The 21,125-nt window shown below is 32.4% G+C and overlaps 1 protein-coding gene across 11 annotated transcripts; it reads left to right on the top strand.

The window, feature by feature from the left end:
* Positions 1-10,850: 10,850 nt before the first annotated feature.
* On the top strand, positions 10,851-20,777 carry LOC120080050 (TMV resistance protein N-like). Of its 11 annotated transcripts, none has more exons than XM_039034594.1 (9): positions 10,854-11,004; positions 11,958-12,034; positions 12,633-13,539; positions 14,238-15,336; positions 15,437-15,718; positions 15,826-16,893; positions 16,976-17,677; positions 18,379-19,062; positions 20,086-20,777. In XM_039034594.1, the coding sequence occupies exons 3-9, from the start codon at positions 13,025-13,027 to the stop codon at positions 20,635-20,637; spliced, it is 4,902 nt and encodes a 1,633-aa protein (XP_038890522.1). In that variant the 5' UTR covers positions 10,854-11,004; positions 11,958-12,034; positions 12,633-13,024; the 3' UTR covers positions 20,638-20,777. The 11 variants fall into 11 exon arrangements, with proteins under 11 accessions (XP_038890525.1, XP_038890522.1, XP_038890527.1 ...); XM_039034599.1 differs by having other exon boundaries at positions 11,958-12,038; XM_039034596.1 differs by lacking the exon at positions 10,854-11,004 and adding an exon at positions 11,011-11,838.
* Positions 20,778-21,125: the final 348 nt, after the last annotated feature.

Genomic DNA, 21,125 nt, shown 5'->3' with positions numbered 1-21,125 from the left:
GGCATTTATTTTACCTAAAGGGCTAGCTTTCACACTCAACTGCCGAGAACCTATCCACCCTTCTCTCGCGAGGCCCTAACTAGACATAACGGAAGTAACTCTTTTCACCCCTATCCATGCACACACACACTATTTTTTTTTAAAAAAAAAAAATTGTAGGAAAACTAGCTATTGCCTCATTTTTTTTTTCTTATGTATTTTTTTCAAGCAACTAATTTTTCTTTTTCTTTCTTTCTTTTTTTTCTTATTACTCACACTAGACCCTATTTTAACCACTTTGTCTAGTTTTTCTCTAAAACAAGTAGAGTTACTCCTAAGCCAAAGGTGGATCTTCGGAGTGACAACAGAAATACAAACCAGATAACCCAATTCTAAGCATGCAAGACTTTAATTTTGCAAGAACAATAACTTAAAGATGCATGAGAGACAAGAATTTTTTTTAAAAACTTGGCTAAAAATCATGATCATGCTCTCCTAACATTATTTCAAGCAAATTTATCATAGGAAGAGTGCGTCATAAACTACTCATCATAACAACCAAGCAACAGAGCAGACAAGACAATTAAGCACACAACATTGTCCGAGCATAGCGCTTAAAGACCCCAAGCTAAAATGTAAACACTACCCAATAGGTACCTCACCCTAAACTTAAAATGATACATTATCCCTAATGTATCCTAAGTAAAGTTCAAAAGTAAAAAGGAATAAGGGAACAGAAAACCTCCCTTGAAAACAATATCGCGCACGGGCTAGTGGTTAGGCTACCACTCTCTTAAATCAATTTTCTTTCTTTTTAGGACCAAGGAAAGACCTACAAAAAAGAAAAAGAAAAGAAAATCAAAGAAAAGGAAGAAAAGAAAGCAAATAAAATTAATTACCTGGTTGCCTCCAGGAAGCACAAATTTTTAACGTTGGTCGCGCGACGTGACTTGTCCCCTGTCAAGGCACAAAGAAATTCTCGTATTTCTCTGGTCCTTTCTTAGATGAGTCAATATAGCCCAATAAGACTATAAGGTTTTTCACCTTTTGAAGAGATCCAGACAGGTCAAGTTGTATTTTTTTGACAAAAAAGGTAAAAAGAAAGAATTAATTGACCCAAATGACCCTAAAGAGTGGAAATAAAGAAAAGACTCAACAGATTCAATTGACTCCGACTCGTAAGGAAAAGATGAGCAATAATTGAAAATATAAGAAATGTCAGGTGAAAAAATAGATCGAGGCTTGAAAGCCTCTAACTCTTTTACTTGAGACACCTCGAAGTGAGGTACGAGCTCATACTTAACCTTACTAACTCGTTCTAGACATGGCGGAGAATGAACATCGTCATCAACACTGAAATGATAAAATTCCTCCACGAACTTCGCCTCAGTGGTATGAACGATGGGAAGTTTTGGATGGTTCTCCAACATAAGCACGAGATGTATAAGTTGAGGAATAGGACCGACCTCAACAAGCAGGGGGCTTGAGTCTCTAGGTGAGACTCAATAGAATCCTGCACATATTGAGAAGAACTATCAGCAAGTTCACACATTATAAAATCCAAAGTCTTACCTTGACTGGCATTCTGAGGAACTAGCTGCTCAACGAAATGGTTGATGTCAGTCATGTCACTACTCAGCTCGGTACTTCCAGAAGATGGATGCATCAAGGATCCTTTAAGTTTCCGAAGTGATTTAGTAATCTGAGTAATGAGGTCACTCCGATTTTGGAATTCAGTTATGGTTTCGAATCTGGAATGGAAGCTATCCTGCTGGAAACTGGAGGATTCTTGATGACTATAGAGAAGTTCCTACTCAAACTCACCAGATCTGTTAGAAAGTTCCCTAACCAAATCTTTTAAAGACATACCTAAATTGGTAGAAGAAGCGCAAATCGATGTCCAGTTTGGGCTAGACATCTCCTAAAGGAAATAGTAATCACGCTTAGGACCACACAAAAGCTGAAGACATGCTTCGGATGGATGACATTGAAATGAACATATTCGACATGTCTCAAGCTCATACAATTTCCTAGTAGCCAAAACATAAACAAGAGAGGTTATTTCAGATATTTGATATTTAAGCTCATTAAATTCACTTACCTCTTGTTCTTTTCATTGGGATGCTTGTTTCGCACGAAACGCATAATAAATATTCAAATCATCTTCCATGATAAAACAAGAAGCCACAAGAAAAGAAAAATATTTTTCAGTTTTTAGAGTTACAAGTCAAATTCAACCAAAAGAGATTGATTGGCTTGCCTCTCCGACAACAGCTCCATTTTGTTCAAAACCCATTATGGTGTTGTTTAATTCCCGAAAAGGGTCGTAAAACAAAAGAAAATTTATAATACATCGAACAACTCTCATCACCACAAAAACATAGCAATAGTGGTAAGTGCAGGGTTGAACCACAGGAAAACCAAGAATTAATTCTCTCCTAAGCTAAATTTCACTGTGAAAAAGCAGTAAAAACTGGGGTCTTGATTTTTGGATAATTTGAAAACTTGTAGGAAATTAAAATGCAAAGGGTAAATGTAACTTAGGAATGAAGTCCATCTAATTTCTAGAGCAAGAGGGAGAATTCTATAAAATTTCTATCAAGACCTCGCTAATTAAACAAACATCCAATTCGTGCGTGCACAACTACAAAATTGATATGATTCAACTAGTCTCTACAAAGGCCAACAACTAATTAAAACAAAATCAATTAAGCGTCCTAATTATCAATTAAGGTCGGAAAGCCAATACCCTAATTGAACTATATGCTTTTAATTCTATTGGTTTCTCAATGATCATATAGAATTAAAAATCATATGCATTAAGAATGAGGATTCAATTGTGTGATTAACTAACTGGATAACCATATTCAATTAACAAACATATTCTTCGAATCTAGATTAAACATGCATTACCAAAATTCAAAAACAGCCTATAAATCTATGCAATCACATTCAATCTTTTGCCACTAGGGTAATTTCAGGCACAGATAAACACAAAGGAAACATGCAAGCTCGAAATCAACTAGCTAAGACATACGATTATGATGGGTTCTTCACTCTAACACATAAATTCAAATCTAAATTATAGCAAGATTCAAAAAAAGCACGGAATTGAAGAACGTAAAATTCAATCAAAGAAATCTCAAGAAAATTGTATCAAACCTCTTACTCAAAGAAATTAGACGGATTTATCTCTTAATCCATAGACAAATCAAGAACGATCATCCAATCCATCAATTACAACCCGAAATAAAACATAAAAATAAACTATTGATACTGAAAATACAAAGGAGAAATAAAGAAATTAGGCCTCTCCTCGGCCTCCATAAATTCTAGGCTTCTTTTTAACCTAAAAACCGAAGAGAGTATTTATAGAAAAAGTTGCAGTGTCGCAACCGTATGAATGGCGTTGCAATGCTGCCTTATGTATGGCCTGAAGAACTCGCGCAGATGGCTAGGAATCGTGTCAAAGACTCCATAACATTGCAACTCTACCTTGCATCTGCAACTACTGCCATTCAACATTGTGTGACCATTAGGCTTAGGCATATAACGAGCATTGCGATGCTCTCCACAGAGGCAGTTTAGTCATTTCCACTCATTTATAGCCCGGATGCTCAAATCAAATCCAAATTGCTTCAAATTGACCCCATTTAGCTCCAAACGCTCGATTCTACCTTTTGGTTGCTCGGTTCCTACAAAATAAGATAATTAATACATAAAATCCATTAATGAACCTAAACTAAGCTAGGAATAATAGCTCTTTTCTAAAGCTATCAATATGCATAAGTGTGTATATCACATGTTCCAATCCAGAAAAGGAATATAAACAAAGAAATTCAATAATTTTATTCATATAAAGATATTATTCCATTCATTTACAAACTCAATAGTAGAACCAATCAAGGGGAAATATAACTTTCATAAATTCTAATATCAATCCATTCTACAATACAAGGGAAAAAATGCAACTATAACAATTATATCATTGATTACTTTGGCGAAGTTTTCGAGTCCTGGAGTTGTGACCTTTACAATGACAACGACTACATCTTAATGAACTACTTTTAGCTTCACCTACGGACGGGATCTTTTGTATTTTAGGTCTTCCTGTTGAACATTTTTAAATAGGAGGTAATGCTATAATGCCATCATCTAAAACCCTCCAATTTGAATGGACTCTAACAGGTCAAACACAACCCATATATGTCGATGACAATGTGCTTGAATAATAATAATCAGATACATAGGAATAAGTATCCATGTTAAGCAGATGAAGAACAATAAGCGCATGAGAGCATGAAATTTCATCAAAATCCCATACTCGGTAACTCCAAAATCCCAAATTAAGCTTTGCTAGGAATTGTTTATCACCACCACTTGCTGAGAATTCAACGTTGTTAATAGGATGAAGCTATAAATAAAAATGAAAAAAGAAATCAGCATTATTAACATACCAAATATAAACAGTGATAGAAATCTATCACTGATAGATAATGATAGAAATGTATCGCTGACCATCATTCTCCTATCAATTTTATATATTTAAAACCAAACAAAAATAAAAAAAGAATAAAGAACTCTTACCATGAAACTTTTTGATTTTTCATATTAATTGCGTAATATATTTTCAGTCAAATGAGTCAAAATTGTTTTCATTGATAAACTAGCTTTCCTTTGATCATGAAACCATTTTTCAATAAATCTCTAACTGCATCAAGTAAACTTGAAACAGATAAGTTTCTATTCTCTTTCAAAACAGAATTTACACACTCTGAAGGATTTATTGTCATCATTTCATACCTACTTCTTCGAGAATATGCACGAGACCACTTTTCAAATCCTACATTAATAAGGTAACTTTCGAATATTTGGAGAAGTTAACTCCATAGATCTCATATTAAACTCGAATCATCAATAGTGTAATATTTAGCATAACTAAAGTAAAACTAGTCAATCAAAGGATCCTTGAATGACTTCTTCAAATTTCCCAGAACATGCTGAATGCACACATAGTACTGAACACTGCTAAACACACTTAAGACACCCTTTGGAATGCTCAAATGTCGATCAGAGCCAATGACTAAATGTTCTCTATCCCCTAAATTAGTTTGTATGTTTTGGATAAACCATTTCCATGATGCATCATTTTCAGAATCTACGATAGCAAATGCAGGGGAAAAGATATTATTGTTATCATCTAGTGCTGAAGCTAATAGTAGAGTACCACCAAATATAGACTTCAACAACGTGCCATCAACAAGTATGGTAGGTCTACAGTATCTCCACCTCTTAATAGATCACCAGTAGCCATGAAACAGAGTTTAAAATGTCAATTTTTATCAATCTTTAAAGTAGTGTATGTTCTTGAAAAAATACATGAAAACAATTCTATTAGTGACAATGGTAATAAATCTATCGTTGTCATTTTCATCAATCTTTAAAGCAATGCACGTTCCTGAAAAAATACATGAAAATAATTATATTAGTGACGATGGGAACAAATCTATCATTGTATGTCATTGGTAGATAGATAGTGATAGATATCTATCATAGTCTATCAGTGATAGATAGTGGTACATAACTATCACTAATAAAAAGTGATAGATGTCTATCATAATCTATTAGTGAGTGATGCACAACTATCACTAATATATAGTGATATATATCTATCACAATCTATCTACAATAGACAGTGATATAAATTTTATAAGAAGAATACTTCATTTATAATAATACTTGGATTCATTTCTTTCAACCTTTCAAAAAATTGTGGAATCAAGCTATATGATTCAGCTGCATCACCATTTAATGATTTTAATATGTGTTCTTTTGCCCTCCAAGCTTTTTGATAACTAATATTAATACCAAGCTTAGTACGAGCCTTATGAACAATATCTCTAGGAAGGAAGTGATCAGTAGAGGTAAACCTAAAATCCTCATTCAAGCAGTCCTCAATTATAGATGAAGAAACTTGTCTATGACAACTTTGAGTTGTATTCATTGAACAATTATGGTCGGAGATGTACTTTCTAAGCATCCACAACTCACTCTTCTTGTACTGAGATGCCCGAACATACCATTGGCAGCCTTCTTGCAAACACTTCAATTTACTTCCAAATATATGTTCAAATCACCATTAAAACCAACATCTAGTATAACTTGATCATTTGAAGAACTAGAAGAAGAACCTAAACATAGCAATCTATCACCACCTCCACCACTAATACCACTACAAGATCCTTCTACAGAATGATGACTAACATGAGCAATTAAAGGATGCCTAGTCCCTAAATCTTTAGCCAAAGACAAATACCAACTAACATCTTTATCTTGTTTTATATGGAATACATATTGAATATTAATTTGACCAAAATCCAATAGTATTGATAAATCTATAGAAACATCCAACTGAATTTTACCCAATATCAAACTAACTAAACCATCGAAGCCTATCAATCATCAACAAAAACTCTAACAACACTATAATTCTCATAAGAATTATAATGAGTCCACTATAAAAAAAAAAAAAAAACGACTACAGGAACATTAACCATAGTAATTTACGATAAAAAAAGGAAGAGAAGATTGTATAAGAAAATATTAATATGTATATAGCTCGATAGCTTTATATCAGTGATGACAATGATAGAGCTCAATCACAGTATATCACTAGCAATAGAGCTCAGTCACTGTTATAGAGAGTGATAGAGCTCTATAACTGTCTATCATTGATAGAGAATGATAGGACTCCATCACTTTCTATCAGTGATAGACAATGATAGAGCTCAATCATAGTCTATCACTGGTCATAGAGTTCAATCACTATTATCGAGAGTGATAAAGCTCTATTACTTTGTATCACTAATAGACAGTGATAGAGCTCTATCACTGTCTGTCAGTGTAGAGCTCCATCACTTTATATAACTGATAGACAGAGCTCTATCATTGTCTATCAGTGGTAGAGATATGTTCATATCAATACATATACACACCAAAAACTATCTGTCTACACAAAAAATAAAAAAAACAAAGAATAATAAAAATTAAGAAAAGATTGGAAAGAACACAAATACAATAACAAAATTGATAGAATTCTAAGATTCAATTATAGGAACATTAACCATGGTATCAAGTTACTACAAAAAAAGAAAAAAAAGATTCTGTACGAAAACATTAATATGTATATAGTTCTATAACCTTATATAAGTGATAGACAATGATAGAGCTCAATCATAGTCTATCACTGGTGATAGGGCTCTACTGTGTACCACTGATTCACAGTGATAGATTTCTATCACTGTCTATTAATGATAAAGAAATGTTCACATCCATACATATTCGCACCAAAAACTATCTATCTGCACAACAACAAATCAAAAACAAAAAATAATAAAAAGTAAAAAAAAAGTAAAAGAACACAAATATAACAACCAAATTGATAGAATTCTAAGATCCTGAAAACCTTAGACAAGAAGAAGAAGAAGAAGAAAGCCTACATCATACCGATGATTTAAAAACATAGAAGAGAGTGAGAAGGGATGAAGAAGAAGAAGAAGAAGAAAAGGAAAAGGAGAAGAAGAAAAGAGAAGAGAAGAAGAAGAAAAACAATGTAATGTGACGACGGCAAGCAAATAGAAGATTCTCAGTCCTGAAATCCACCAAAATAGCAAGAATGTTTCACTTATTAGCGATTGTTTTTAACGATGGAAGAATCTTAATTGCAGGTGGGAATCCCTAATGAAATTACACATTCAAGAACATACCTTACTCAGATTACAAACATATCATCCACACTACATTGAGTCAAAATACAATGATTAGAGGCCAAGAAATGTGATGATACATTATGCTTGCACTGATTACGACATCAAATACGGCAGCGAGTTCACTACTCGATTCAAATTCAAGAGGATGAGGGAAAATGTTGTAGAATTTAATGCTTACGCACCGTCATTTGCGACCCACTCGTTTTTTATGAATAAAAGGTTGCTGAAACTAAGGGGCAAGAGAATGGAAAGAGATGACAATAGCAGATGACTGACTACCGATTTGGAGGCACTACCGTGTGCGAGCAAAGAATCCCTTATCGACGATAGATGAAGGATAGCATGGTCGAGGAGCCATGACGTCGTGGACAAGGAAGAAGCCATAGACGGACGCATGCAGAAAATCAAAGAAGAAAATTGAGGAAGAATCATAGACCTACATGAGTAGAAAATCGAAGAAAAAAATCGAGGAAGAAATCGTACCGTGGTCGAGGAAGAACATCGTCGATGAGGAAGAAACCAAGGGAGAAGACATCATCGATGAGGAAAAGAACGTCGAGGAAGAAGCTGTCATTGATGAGGAAAAACACTAAGGAAGAAGATGAGGAAGAATGACGAGGAAGAAGCCGAAGATGAAGACGCGCGGAGTTCAAATTGCAAGGATATTTTAGGAAATTTGAAAAAAAGGAAACTTGACTTCCATTTGACAATATTTTTGCTATAGATTGTAAATATTTTGGTTTTTTTTTTTCTCTATTTATAAGAATTACTCTTTTGAATAATTGTAGAATCATTTTCTTTTCTTTTTCTTTTTAAAGAAAAATCAAAATCCACCAATTCCTAATTTAAGCTTCATGTGTCAGTCATTCTATAGCTTCAAGTGATACTCTCTAATTGGTCTAATTTGATGATTTGACCGCCATGTCACCACCTCGAGTAATATGCTTTCAAATATGTTTTGACTATAACTTTTTCATCTGAACTCCGATTGGGTGATTTAAAAGGCATCAGAATCGTTGTTCTGAGTTTTATGCTATGAACTATTCAAAATAATATAATTGTTAGTAAAAAAAAATCATGTTTGTTATCATCAAAATATCAATAAATAAATTAATTAAAATTAACTAATTTGAGATTAAGGTCCAAAAAGCCAACAGACTCATTGAGTGCAAGTGGTTACACATATTGAATTAGTGTATCCATTCCTATATGAATGTGGTCCATGTATAAAAATGTGACTATTCTAATTTAAATGTTTGTTGATACTCTTCAATCTTTGGGATAAGACTCTTCGAGTTTAGGTGTCTATTGATTGTTCCATATTAAAGGCAAATTATCGAGTTTAGGTATTTGTTGAGAGATGTTAGAGCAATAAAAGTTTTCCTTTGCATTTTCACTTTACAAAATAGATTTATTATATGTGAAAGTTAACTTTGAAGTCGAATATGTACATTTTATGTCAACAGAACACCACTATTTGGGTATAACTAATTTTATATTTCGAATCTCTACATCTATTACTTATTTTACAATTTTTTTTGTTTTTAGAAAGAGATTTTATTGTATCGTATATATTTATAAAGTATAAAGTAGTAGAAGCTATTTCACTTCATCAACATAATTTATAATTGATAAATATAAATGAATTTTCAATAGAAAACCTTTAAAACATAAAAAATAAACCAATAAACTTAAAATTAATAAACACGTGCATCACACGTGAACCATTACTAGATGATTCAAAATGGTTACTTACATAACAGATTGAACCATTATAAGTTGATTATAATGTAATAAAAAAAAAAATTCTATAACAAACGAATAAAGACTGAAATTAAGTCAAATGAATAATAGTAAAGCAAATACTTCTTTACTGATAAATATGATTTATGAATGATAATTTTAGAATATCCATTGTATAACTTATATACTTTATCTTTGATCTATTAGTCACATAATATACCAAATATCAAGTATATCAAATGATTGATATACCAGATATAAAATACATCAGATACACTACTAATATATATGTTGAAACATCAATAGGGTAAATTTAGAATAATAAAAAACAAAAACCTGCTTTTCTATTTTTTTTTTTACTATATTTACAAATTCTGAAAAACAATTGTTCAATTTGTAAATTTAATTTTTTTTTACTAAAATTGATATTTAAAAGTATAGGGACAAAAATTGAACCAATATTAAAAGTATTACACCCATATAAAAGGAAACTTTGAAACTTTGTGGAAAAGGAAAAAAAGGGAAAAAATCTTCGACTGTTTTGAAAAATGAAATAATAGAAAAGAATGTGTGGATATGGATGGAGGGAAGCCACAATTATGGAGAAGGAAAAGTAAATGGAGAGAGAGGAAAAGAGAAAGCCAGAAATAACAAAATACCATTTTAATTTCTATAATGAAGATGATTCAATTTATTTATAAATATAATAATATGTCATTATCTATTAGTGATAAATAGAAATAGTCTGATAGACATTTACAGACATCTGTCACTGTCTATTATTGATATTGATAGATATTTATTATTATCTCACTGATAGACAGTGACATTTTGTTATATTTGAAAATATTTACTACAGTTTTGTCATTTAAAACAATTATCTATTGTTTAATTTTAGTTTTTTTTTTTAAAAAATAATTTAATTTTAGTTAATGTACTCATTATTGTCTAATTTCAATTTATATATTTTAGCGGTAGAAACTAAAATTAACCTATTGTTTGAGTTGAGTTATGAATTCTAATGTTATTATGTTAAAGTTAGGAAGTAAGTATGTATTTGAGGTGTAGAGTTGTTAAATGAAATTTTTCAATAAATATGGAAACTTCAATAATAAATACTAATGAAGTTGGAATTTTCAACACTAATTTATGAAGTTGGTGCTACCAAAAGCGTAGCTCAATTGACATAGTATTTGTACTATCGATTTCGAGGTCTGAGATTCGATTTCCTCACCCTCCATTTTAATTATAATATATTTCAAAAAAAGAAATTTACGAAGTTGGTGGGCTAAAATTAAATAAATGAAGCAGGATTAAAATAGGAGGACTTTTCAAAAGAAAAAAAGAGAGAGAGAGGTACTCAAAAGAAAAATGAAAAAGAAAAAGAAAAAAAGAAGAAAGGGAAATGGAGAGAGAAATTGAGAAATAAATATCTCGAAAAAGGGATATGATTGCAAATTCGGCAGAGAAGAAAGAGAATAATGGAGAGTCGCTAAGAAAATATTCCAACCCGGTAAGCTATCTATTATTCTTTAAAGTTTAAATATAGAAGAATCAATAAAATTATAGAAAGATTTGGACGACACTTCTTAATGCAAGTCTTTGATTGTCTGTTGGTTAAAAGTTTCTATGGATTTTGTTGATAGCGTATTTGCTTAAAGATTGTTTTGAAAGAGACGAAAAAAAAAAAATTAAATTAAATGATAGTTTTCTGGATTTTCTTACCTTTTTCATAAATGTTTTGTTTGAATTTGTTTCCTATGAAATTGTGTGGATTCTTGTGGGGAATTCTTTTTGAGGTTGTCTAAAGTAATAGATAGAAAAGGAAATAGGAATTCCAAGCTTTTGTTTGGATGAATAATAGGAAAGAAGGAAAGAAGGAAATGATGCAGCAAGTGTGAATTTTGTGAAAGTGATCAAGAAAATGGGTTTATTTCATGGGATAGCAAGAAGATAAAGGAATGATTATTGTAAAAAGAATCAAAAGGAAATGTGTTGTACAACTACCAAGTAAGTGAAACTGAGGGAGAAATTTTACTGTGGGTTGTAAGGGAGTCACATGGATGAGTACAAAAATAAAGGGAATTTGAATAATATCATTTTCATGGTTTTAATTACATTACATTATAGATGTTGGTGTGTCGAAAACTCACATGTGGCCCTTGAGTGCTCTGTCGACTTGCTCCTCATGTCCGACCTTTTCGTTCAAGTTGACCTATATGAGAGTACTCACATCAATGTGGTGTTGAACTTAATACACTTGAGGGTCTAACTTTTTCCCTTTTGGTACTCACGGTCCTCCATGCCGCTTCCTAGTTCCTTTGGACGTGGGCCTGTTTACTAACAAGTAACAACCGTTTATGAATGTTTATGTTAATTCATAATTTTCTTTTAATTGTTTTCTTATAACCTCTCACCACTCATTTTCTTTTTACCCAAATCTTTTCTTTTAAATTTTTCTACCAGGTCTATTTGAGTGTCCAATGAGACTATCAAAGCCCAGATCATATGCCACCAATCGCATATAAATTCTACATTATTCTGTATGTATGTAGAACTGATGCTTATTTTTATAGTTAAGAGTGGCTAGCTAGCATCATTTCAATTATTTTATATTTTCTTTAGATTTATGATGGTTTGTAATGTTAGACATAAACATTTTTTCCTTATTAAAAACATTGTGTCGAGATTCTAGACTTTTGGACCAAAATTTGGATAGTGTGGAGTGAGCCACACACCTGGTGTGGTGATGCATATGAAATATTTTGGAAGTGTTTATATATTTTTTCTGAACTGTTTCAACAAGTTTTTGTTAGCCACCAACTATTTTTGAAAAAATGTTTTAATTTTTATAAGTTTGCAATGGATTCTATAGTTTAGTTAGGATATATTGTCAGCTCTCCAACATTCTAAGTTTTTGGTGGTGTAATATGGGGCAAGGTATGTTGAGATATATAACCAAATGAACCATTAAGTTTATTATTTTCCCTCTGAGTACGTATCATTTCTTTTCCTTACTCTCTCATTTTCAATCATCTATCACATTGATTCATACAAAATTCCTACCTTTTTATTATATGATGACTTTCATCGAGAAAAGATGAAAGAACCAAATCCCAACTTATAAGCTTGCTCTTTTAGATCTTCAAAAAACCCTGACAATTCACAGAAGAGAAAGAACCAAGGAAGAGAGGAAGATAAGTGGTTGTCGTTGCTGCCGTTGTCAGAGCAAGCCACTGTGGGTGTGCTGCCGTCGCTGTAGTTGTGTTGCCTCTGCTGTGGGTAAAAATGTGTTTTGTTCCTCTCTTTTTGTTTCCTATAATCTTTTATTGATTACTCTTTTCAAATGTTTCTCTCAAACCAACTTAATTCATAAACTCATTTTTTAAAAAATTATTTTGAGTTGTTGCCAAACACTCCAATTTTTTTCGAAATTATTATTTTTACCCCAAAGATAGATACTTCAAAAGTTAAACCAAACACATACTTGGTTAGTCAACATTGTTTTTCTTTCTATCTTCAGACCTTACAAAATGCAGAGTTCATCATCATCTTCTTTGGATTGTCCTAAGATGAACTACGACGTGTTCATAAGCTTTAGAGGTAGAGATGTTCGTCACACTTTTGCAGGATATTTGTATGATGCTTTGAATCGTTTGGGGATAAAAGCTTTCCTGGACGACAAGAGGTTTCTAATTGGAGATGATCTTCATGGCTTATTCCAAATAATCGATGAATCGAGATCTGCCATTGTCGTTCTTTCTGAAGATTATGCTTCTGCTAAATGGTGTTTGAGAGAGTTGACTAAGATAATGGATTCCATGGGAACTACGATGGATCGTGTTCTTCCTGTGTTTTATCATATTGATCCATCGGTTGTTAAGGATCAATCTGGAACTTTTAAGAAAAGTTTTGATGAACATGAAGCCAATGCTCTAAAGGAAATTGATGATCAAGAGAAGGAGAAGCGCTTGAAGGAACTCCAAAGTTGGAAAAGTGCAATGAAGAAAATTGGCAATCACACTGGAGTTGTCATCACTAAGAATAGGTAAACTTCAAACATCTATTATTTATTTCTTAAACAACTTTTATCGCCATCTCTTTTAATTGTTTCAATTTGATCTCTTATCAATTTTAATCTGGTTCCTACATTCTTATGTATATGGAAGATATGTTGAATATTTGTATTTGGTTAGCTTATCAGGATATAAATTAGATAAATATAGAAAGAAAAAAATGGGTTAAATTAGCTAGGCCAATTGCATATATGGATATCTAACCCAAAAGTAATTGCAAATCTAACACAATGTTAAACTATTTGCAAATATGACAAAATATTGACTATGTTCGAGGTCTATTAGTCACAGGTGTCTATCATTATTTTGTTTGCATACTTATATGCTATTATGCTGATTTTTATTCTTATTCCTTACCATATGATTATAATTAAATTGAAACTTTGACTATGAATGCTTGTCTAGTTGCTAAAAGTCCTTCTGTTGACTGCGAAGTAGCAAGAACTTGATCGTGCATGTGTATTTGTTGGTTGTTCCAAGAGATTCATATTAGCATGATCCTAAAAAGAGAGTTATAAAATTATGAGATGACTAAATGTTAAAGAAATTTCAGTTATCATTTGTATTAAAATCATAATATTATATATGCATTGATCAAATTTTTGAAAATTAAATATTACAATTTAATACACAGTAATCACTTAACATGAAGTATAATTATATCTTGCAGTTCTGAGGTAGACATAGTAAATAAAATTGCAAATCAAATATTTGATGTATGGCGTCCTAAGTTGGAAGCATTGAATAAGAATCTAGTTGGAATGACATCTCGATTGCTCCATATGAACATGCATCTTGGTTTAGGATTAGATGACGTACGCTTTGTTGCGATAGTAGGAATGGGTGGTATTGGTAAAACAACTATTGCTCAAGTTGTTTTTGATTGTATTCTTTCAAAGTTTGATGATTGCTGCTTTCTAACATTACCTGGAGGTGATTCAAAGCAAAGTTTAGTGTCATTACAAAGGGAAATGCTTTCTCAAATTTTTCATAAAGAAGATTTTAGAATATGGCATGAGAATCATGGAGTAGAGATGATAAAAAATCGACTGAGTGGTAGAAAGGTTCTTATTGTTCTTGATGGTGTTGAAGAGAGAAGGCAGTTAGAAATGTTGGCTGGAAGCGCCGAGTGGTTTGGTCCTGGAAGCAGAATCATCATTACAACTAGAAATAAAGGAATATTGAACCATCATAATTATGATGAAATGAAAGAATACAACGTTGAGGAACTAGATCATGATAGTGCTCTTCAGCTCTTTTTGAAGCATGCCTTTGGTAGTAATCATCAAAACAATGACAGTTTCATGGATCTCAGTAACGAGATGATTGAGAAGGCTAAAAGACTTCCATTGGCTTTAAGAGTGATTGGATCCTTTTTGTATGGTAAAGAGATTACAATATGGAGAGAAACATTGAAGAGGCTCATCAAAGTGGATGAAAGAAGTTTTTTTCATGTATTGAAAATAAGTTATGATGGATTGGGAGTAGAAAGCCAACAAGTTTTTCTTGACATTACATGTTTCTTCAATGGAAAAAATGAAGATAGAGTAATTGAAATATTGGAGAGTTTTGGTTATAGCCCTAAGAGTGAAATACAATTATTGATGCAAAGATGTTTAATTGAAGTTTCACATAAGAAAATATTGGTGCATGATTTAATTCTTGAAATGGGTCGAGAAATAGTGCGTAAGGAGTCTCTCACTCAACCAGAAAAACAGAGTAGGATTTGGCTTCATGAAGATCTCTACTGCAAGTTTGCTGAAAAACATGTAAGAAAATCAGTTTACTTTGTAATTTTTATGCCTAACATTCTCCTATTCCTTCAAAAGTTACTATTATTAATGTTCTTTTTTTATTTTTGTGTGTTAGGACTTGATGCATATTCAAGGGATAGTTTTAAGTTTGGAAAAAGAAATGGAAGAATCCATAGAATTGGATGCCGAATCCTTTTCCGAGATGACCAAACTAAGAATATTGGAAATCAATAATGTGGAGCTCTCTGAAGACATTGAATATCTCTCTCAATTGTTGCGGATAATTAATTGGCCTGGTTATCCTTCAAAGAGTTTGCCTCCAATGTTTCAATCGCGATATTTGTTTGAACTACTCTTGCCTCATAGTCACATTTTACGACTTTGGGATGGAAAAAAGGTTAGCTTTTTTCAGAAAAGTTTTAGTTTTTAGTGCTTTTTAGTTTGTGTTTGATTTCAATTTGGTTCCTATAGTTTTATTTATTATATACACTTTTTTCTTAACAGAGATTTCCAAAGCTGAAAGTAATTGATGTTAGTAACTCAGAACACTTGAGGGTGACACCTGATTTTTCTGGGGTTCCAAATCTTGAGAGATTGGTTCTAAGTAACTGTGTCAAATTGTGTGAGATTCATCCCTCCATCAATTCTCTCAGCAAACTCATTTTACTGGATTTAGAGGGTTGTGGTGATCTTAAACATTTTCCACCAAATATAAGATGCAAAAATCTCCAAACTTTGAAACTTTCTGGTACAGGTCTTGAAACTTCTCCAGAGATAGGGGGAAATATGGAACATTTGACTCATCTTCATCTTGATGAATCTAATATAACCCAACTTCATCCTTCAATTGGGCATCTAACTGGCTTAGTTTTGCTGGACCTATCCTCCTGTTTGGGCCTTTCTAGTCTTCCTTGTGAAATTGGTAACTTGAAGTCTTTGAAAACCCTCCTTTTGAAATATTGTGAAAAACTTGACCAAATCCCGAAAAGCTTAGCAAATGCAGAATCCTTGGAGACACTTTGTATTAGTGAAACTTCTATAACCCATTTACCATCAAGCATTATTCATTGTTTGAAGAATTTAGAAACATTAGAATGTGAAGGACTATCATGTGGAATTTGGAAGTCAATGCTCCCCCAATTCAACATTCATCAAACAGTATCTACTGGTTTGGGGTGCCTTAAAACTCTTAATTTGATGGGTTGCAAACTTATGGATGAGGACATTCCTGAAGATCTCCATTTCTTTTCCTCATTAGAAACACTAGATCTGAGCTATAATAACTTCACAACACTCCCTGTTAGTCTTAGCCACCTCAATAAGTTAAAAACATTGAACCTGAATTTTTGCACTGAGCTTAAAGACTTACCAAAGCTTCCAGACAGTTTGCAATATGTAGGAGGAATAGACTGCAGATCAATGTCAGAACAATATTATAACAAAATTTTGCTTATCCCTTCAAGTTCTGGACACCAACTTTACCTTAATTTTATCATTCGTTCCAAGGATGCAAATGTAGAATGTGCCATGAACGAGTTCCAACATTCGATATTTACTCGAAGATCGTTTGAGGTATGCATAAAATCTATCTAATATACCACCGCCTTTTGGATAAATAAAAAACTTTAATTTCTAATTATTCTTCTTTTTGCAGCTAAATATTATAGAAGAGAAACCATCCACTATCATCCATAAAGATGTCGACATGTTGGAGTGGTTTGGCCAGATAAATGAAGGGAATTGGATAAACATCCAGTATGAGCAAGAATTCTCAATCAGTAAACCACTCAATATCATGTATGAAGATGTTGATCTAAGCAATGTTTGTGGAGTTTTCCTCTCAACAAACATTGAATTTCCACAAAATTTAGATCATCTTGCACTTGGAAGATTCTCAGTTAGCTTTGAAATTGATGGGAAATGTTCTGGTGGGACAATGGGTTATGAGATGTCCCAATTTAAAGCTACAAGATTCTTTTGGGTAGCATACATACCGATTTGGATGTTTATACATCATAGTTTGATGGTTCAAAGATGTTGCTCTATCAAGGCTACAATTAGTTATTTTTGTGATCATATCGATGCAAGCAAGGTCAAAATCAAAGCATGTGGTGTTTCATCTTTACTCTCCTGGCCAAATGTATCAGAGTATTTGGCAAAGTTGTTCGCTAAACGTTATTGCTCTAAACGCAATTTCTGCACCATGATTCGACAACATAATGATCATAATAGTGAATGTAGGTGTGATGAACTTGAGGTTGCAAAGGATGACTTTTCATCCTATACATTTGAATCTGATGATTCAACATTTTTGCTAAGGATGAACCTCAGAGCAATACTGGGGATAATGTTCGAGGTTAGTCTCCTTTGAATAATATTAAGGTTAAATTATATAAAATACAACCAAACTTTTTCATTTGTTTTAAAAAAATACTCCTATACTTTTAAAAATGACAATATTACTTTTGAGCTTTTATAAACGTTTCAAAAACACCCTAGGAATAGAAATTCTTTAGAATTTTAGATGGAAATTGAGATATAAAATGGTGTGGTAGATGACCTAAGATGAAATTTTGGATCACCATATCGTTTTAAGTTATCACCACACAATTCTAGCTAAGTCTCGATTTTTGTTTGAACTTTTAAAGCACTTATATTTTAAGGGCAGTTTTGAAATATTTACGAAATGTTGAGGGGTAATATTGCAACTTTTGAAACTATAGGGGTATTTTTGAAACAAAAGGAAAAGTACAAAAGTATTTGTTATAAAGCCTAACATTAAAATCGTATTATTTGTTTAATAAGAAGTACATGTAAAATTTAAGAGGGTGTTTGGCTCAATGTGTTGGGAGAGTAGTTGTGAATTCCACTCTTTATTTGGTCTAAGGAGTTCATGGGCCCCACAACTAAAAACATTTATTAACTCTTTACACCATGGGTCCTAGGAGGTACAACTCCTGTACTTCACAACTCAACTTATTGCCCCAAACGGCCCCAAAAATATTCTTTTAACTCATTATATTCCTATCACCCTGTCAATTTTTGTATATCTTGCAGGAAAAAAAGCGTTACTACATGAAATACTTCTTCCCACAAACAAAATTTTTTGGATGGTTCAAAAATCAGAACAAGAAAGACAAAGTAGCAGTGAAGATTCCTGTAAATATAGACAAAGACAAGAAGTGGATGGGGTTGGCAATGTTCGTCGTCTTCTCGATTTCCAAGAAAGCTTCTTGTTATTGCTTTGAGTATGAAATACAAACAAAGGAAAAGATTATATCCACCCAAAGGCACTCTATCCCTAAGGAGGTTGCAGAGTATTCAAATCAAATACTGTTTATTGTGTTTGAACCACGGTATAATTGGTATCCTTATGATGAACTAAAGTCTTCTTCATCCAACCATGTTTACATTAATTTCAATACTAATAGTGAAAGAATGCGAGTTGAGTTATGTGGAGCTCGTTTAGTTTATCAGCAAAATGTTGAAGGACTTATTCACACAATCGTGAATTGCATAGTGAAGAGTGGGGATGAGCTTTATGAATATTACAACCAACAAATTGTGGAATATCATTTGAAAATGATTAATACACATTGGTATACAATCTCATTGCCTCGAAATAACCCTGTGAAGAATCAAAAACCAACTACTGCTTCAACTTGTATTGCTTCAAGTCTTTCAGTTGAGCACCTTTTACATGGAAGTTTCCCACACCCATTCTTCCATAAGTCCATCCAGGTTTATTTCTCTCTCTATATCTTTGTCTTTTATGTCTGTTGAGTTATGAACTTTAGTATATTTTTTATGTTATGTTCTCTAGACTCTCGAACAGTCTCCTATTTAAATTACAAATTTCATCCCTATAATTTGGAGATAAAGTTCGAATTTAGTTTTTATGGTTTGATAAAATTTCAAAAATAGTCTTCATGATTTGATAACTCTATCAAACTATAGAGACTTGTTAGGGACAACGAATCTCCAAATATCTCCACATTGGTATGATATTGTCCACTTTGAGCATAAACCTTATAACTTTGTTTTTGGTTTCACCCAAAAAAATTCATATATATCCAATGTAACTTTGATTGCATTCCCAACAATGTTAAATTTTAACTTATCAAATTTGTAATTTAACCAAAAAAATTCAGTCCTTGATTTATTGTCAACACAATATTTGTTTTAGAATATTATAATAGATGTAACGTGAAGATCTGAAATTAGGATCTCCTAAAGGAAGTTGAGATCCCCAGCTACATACTACATATATAAAGGTGAACTTCCTTGTAAAGTTTGTATCATCAAAAGTTTCTACATGAATATGAAGTTTATTCATCCATTTTACTCACTTTCCATTGTCCTCTCTTTTTCTAACAAACATTGAGAGTTTGATTATTGCTTCTACAATATTTATTTTTCTTATCGATTTCATTTTCTCAAATAGTTTGTCTTTTTTCTTCATAAAACATAGATATTATGTATTTACTGTTGCAATGCGTTGAATCTTTTATCTGGTGCTCCAAATGACCAAGCATGGAGGTGTCATATATAAACCCTCTAACTTTATTGGTACATTTGTAATTTGTATTATTTGATATTTCTCTCTAATTATAAATTGTTCTCTCCCTCTGTTCGTGGATATAGCTAACACACTGTTAGTGAATCACGTAAATCTCTATATTGATTTCTTTTGGTTTTTTATTTTCTGTTTTTCGAATTTCTTTCTGTCATAACATTTATTTCGTTGATTTCATATTATTACAGGAAAGATTTGGAAGTAAGTTTGATCTTCTTCTACGTGGTGATAAGATCCCAAAATTTTTCACCAGTCAAAGCAGAGGAAACATGACTGAAATAAAGTTACCACAATATTTGGAAAATTTTCGTGACAGTGTAGGTCTTGCTGTGTGTGCTCTTGTGGTTGTGGACAAGAAAAGAAGAAAACTAAATGACATTATTCCAGAACAAGAGAGGTATACAAAAGTTGTGGATCTCATATGCAAATTCAAAGTTGACTCATATCAAATTTTGCAAGAGCACTGTCACTTTGTATCTCAACAAAAACTCTTGAGTGAATATGCTTCACAGTTCATTTGGCTCTCTTACATTCCCCTTAATGGATTTGATATCAATTGGCATTATTGCACCCAGTTTCAAATTACACTTGAAACTAGTTGTTATGAGCTATTTGGAGTGAAGAATTGTAGTCTTCATCTGATACATAAACATGAAAGGATGATGATTGATAAGATGATAATGGAGTCAGCTGTTCCATCCTCCACTAGCCACAAAGGAAAGGGGCCTCAAATTCAATGATGACATTGGACAAAAGATGAACTGTGAACTTTATCTTTCAAGTGTTTGGTTTTGTATCAATAACCTTTTTTGTTTCTTTACTTAGTTGTGGTTTTGTGAGATGCTATCATCTTTAAAACAATTAATATTTATAAATGAAATATATCTATATCTATATCTATATCTATATATATATATATTGTTTTCTTCTATATATATATGTCTGTAAATTTGCCTTAATTTTCTTTTATATTCAAACACAAGTATGCATTAAGTTCTAAGACTAAACCATGATCATAGTAACTGTAATGTCAATTAACTAGTTGATAACTATGTGAGTCCAGAAACACTACAACGTCACACATCCATGAGATGACCCTTGCTACATTGATAGCAACACAACGATTACAATGTAAGTGGAATTTTCTAACAATTAGCATGCATAAATGATTTGGTGTGTCCCTTTTAATCATTCAAACAACGTAAAGAATACAAGCAAAAGATAGAGA

Source organism: Benincasa hispida, chromosome 6 (assembly GCF_009727055.1).
Source record: "Benincasa hispida cultivar B227 chromosome 6, ASM972705v1, whole genome shotgun sequence".
In the NCBI taxonomy this organism is placed as follows: domain Eukaryota; kingdom Viridiplantae; phylum Streptophyta; class Magnoliopsida; order Cucurbitales; family Cucurbitaceae; genus Benincasa; species Benincasa hispida.
Note: the sequence above shows the minus strand (reverse complement) of the source record. Positions and strands in the feature narration are given on the sequence as shown.

Bases quoted from the DNA above. Each gene is read 5' to 3' on its own strand.
- LOC120080050 (XM_039034597.1), top strand. From the start codon at position 13,025: ATGCAGAGTTCATCATCATCTTCTTTGGATTGTCCTAAGATGAACTAC. The intron at 13,540-14,237 runs GTAAACTTCAAA...TATATCTTGCAG, and splicing joins GTTGTCATCACTAAGAATAG to TTCTGAGGTAGACATAGTAA. The intron at 16,894-16,975 runs GTATGCATAAAA...TTCTTTTTGCAG, and splicing joins TTACTCGAAGATCGTTTGAG to CTAAATATTATAGAAGAGAA.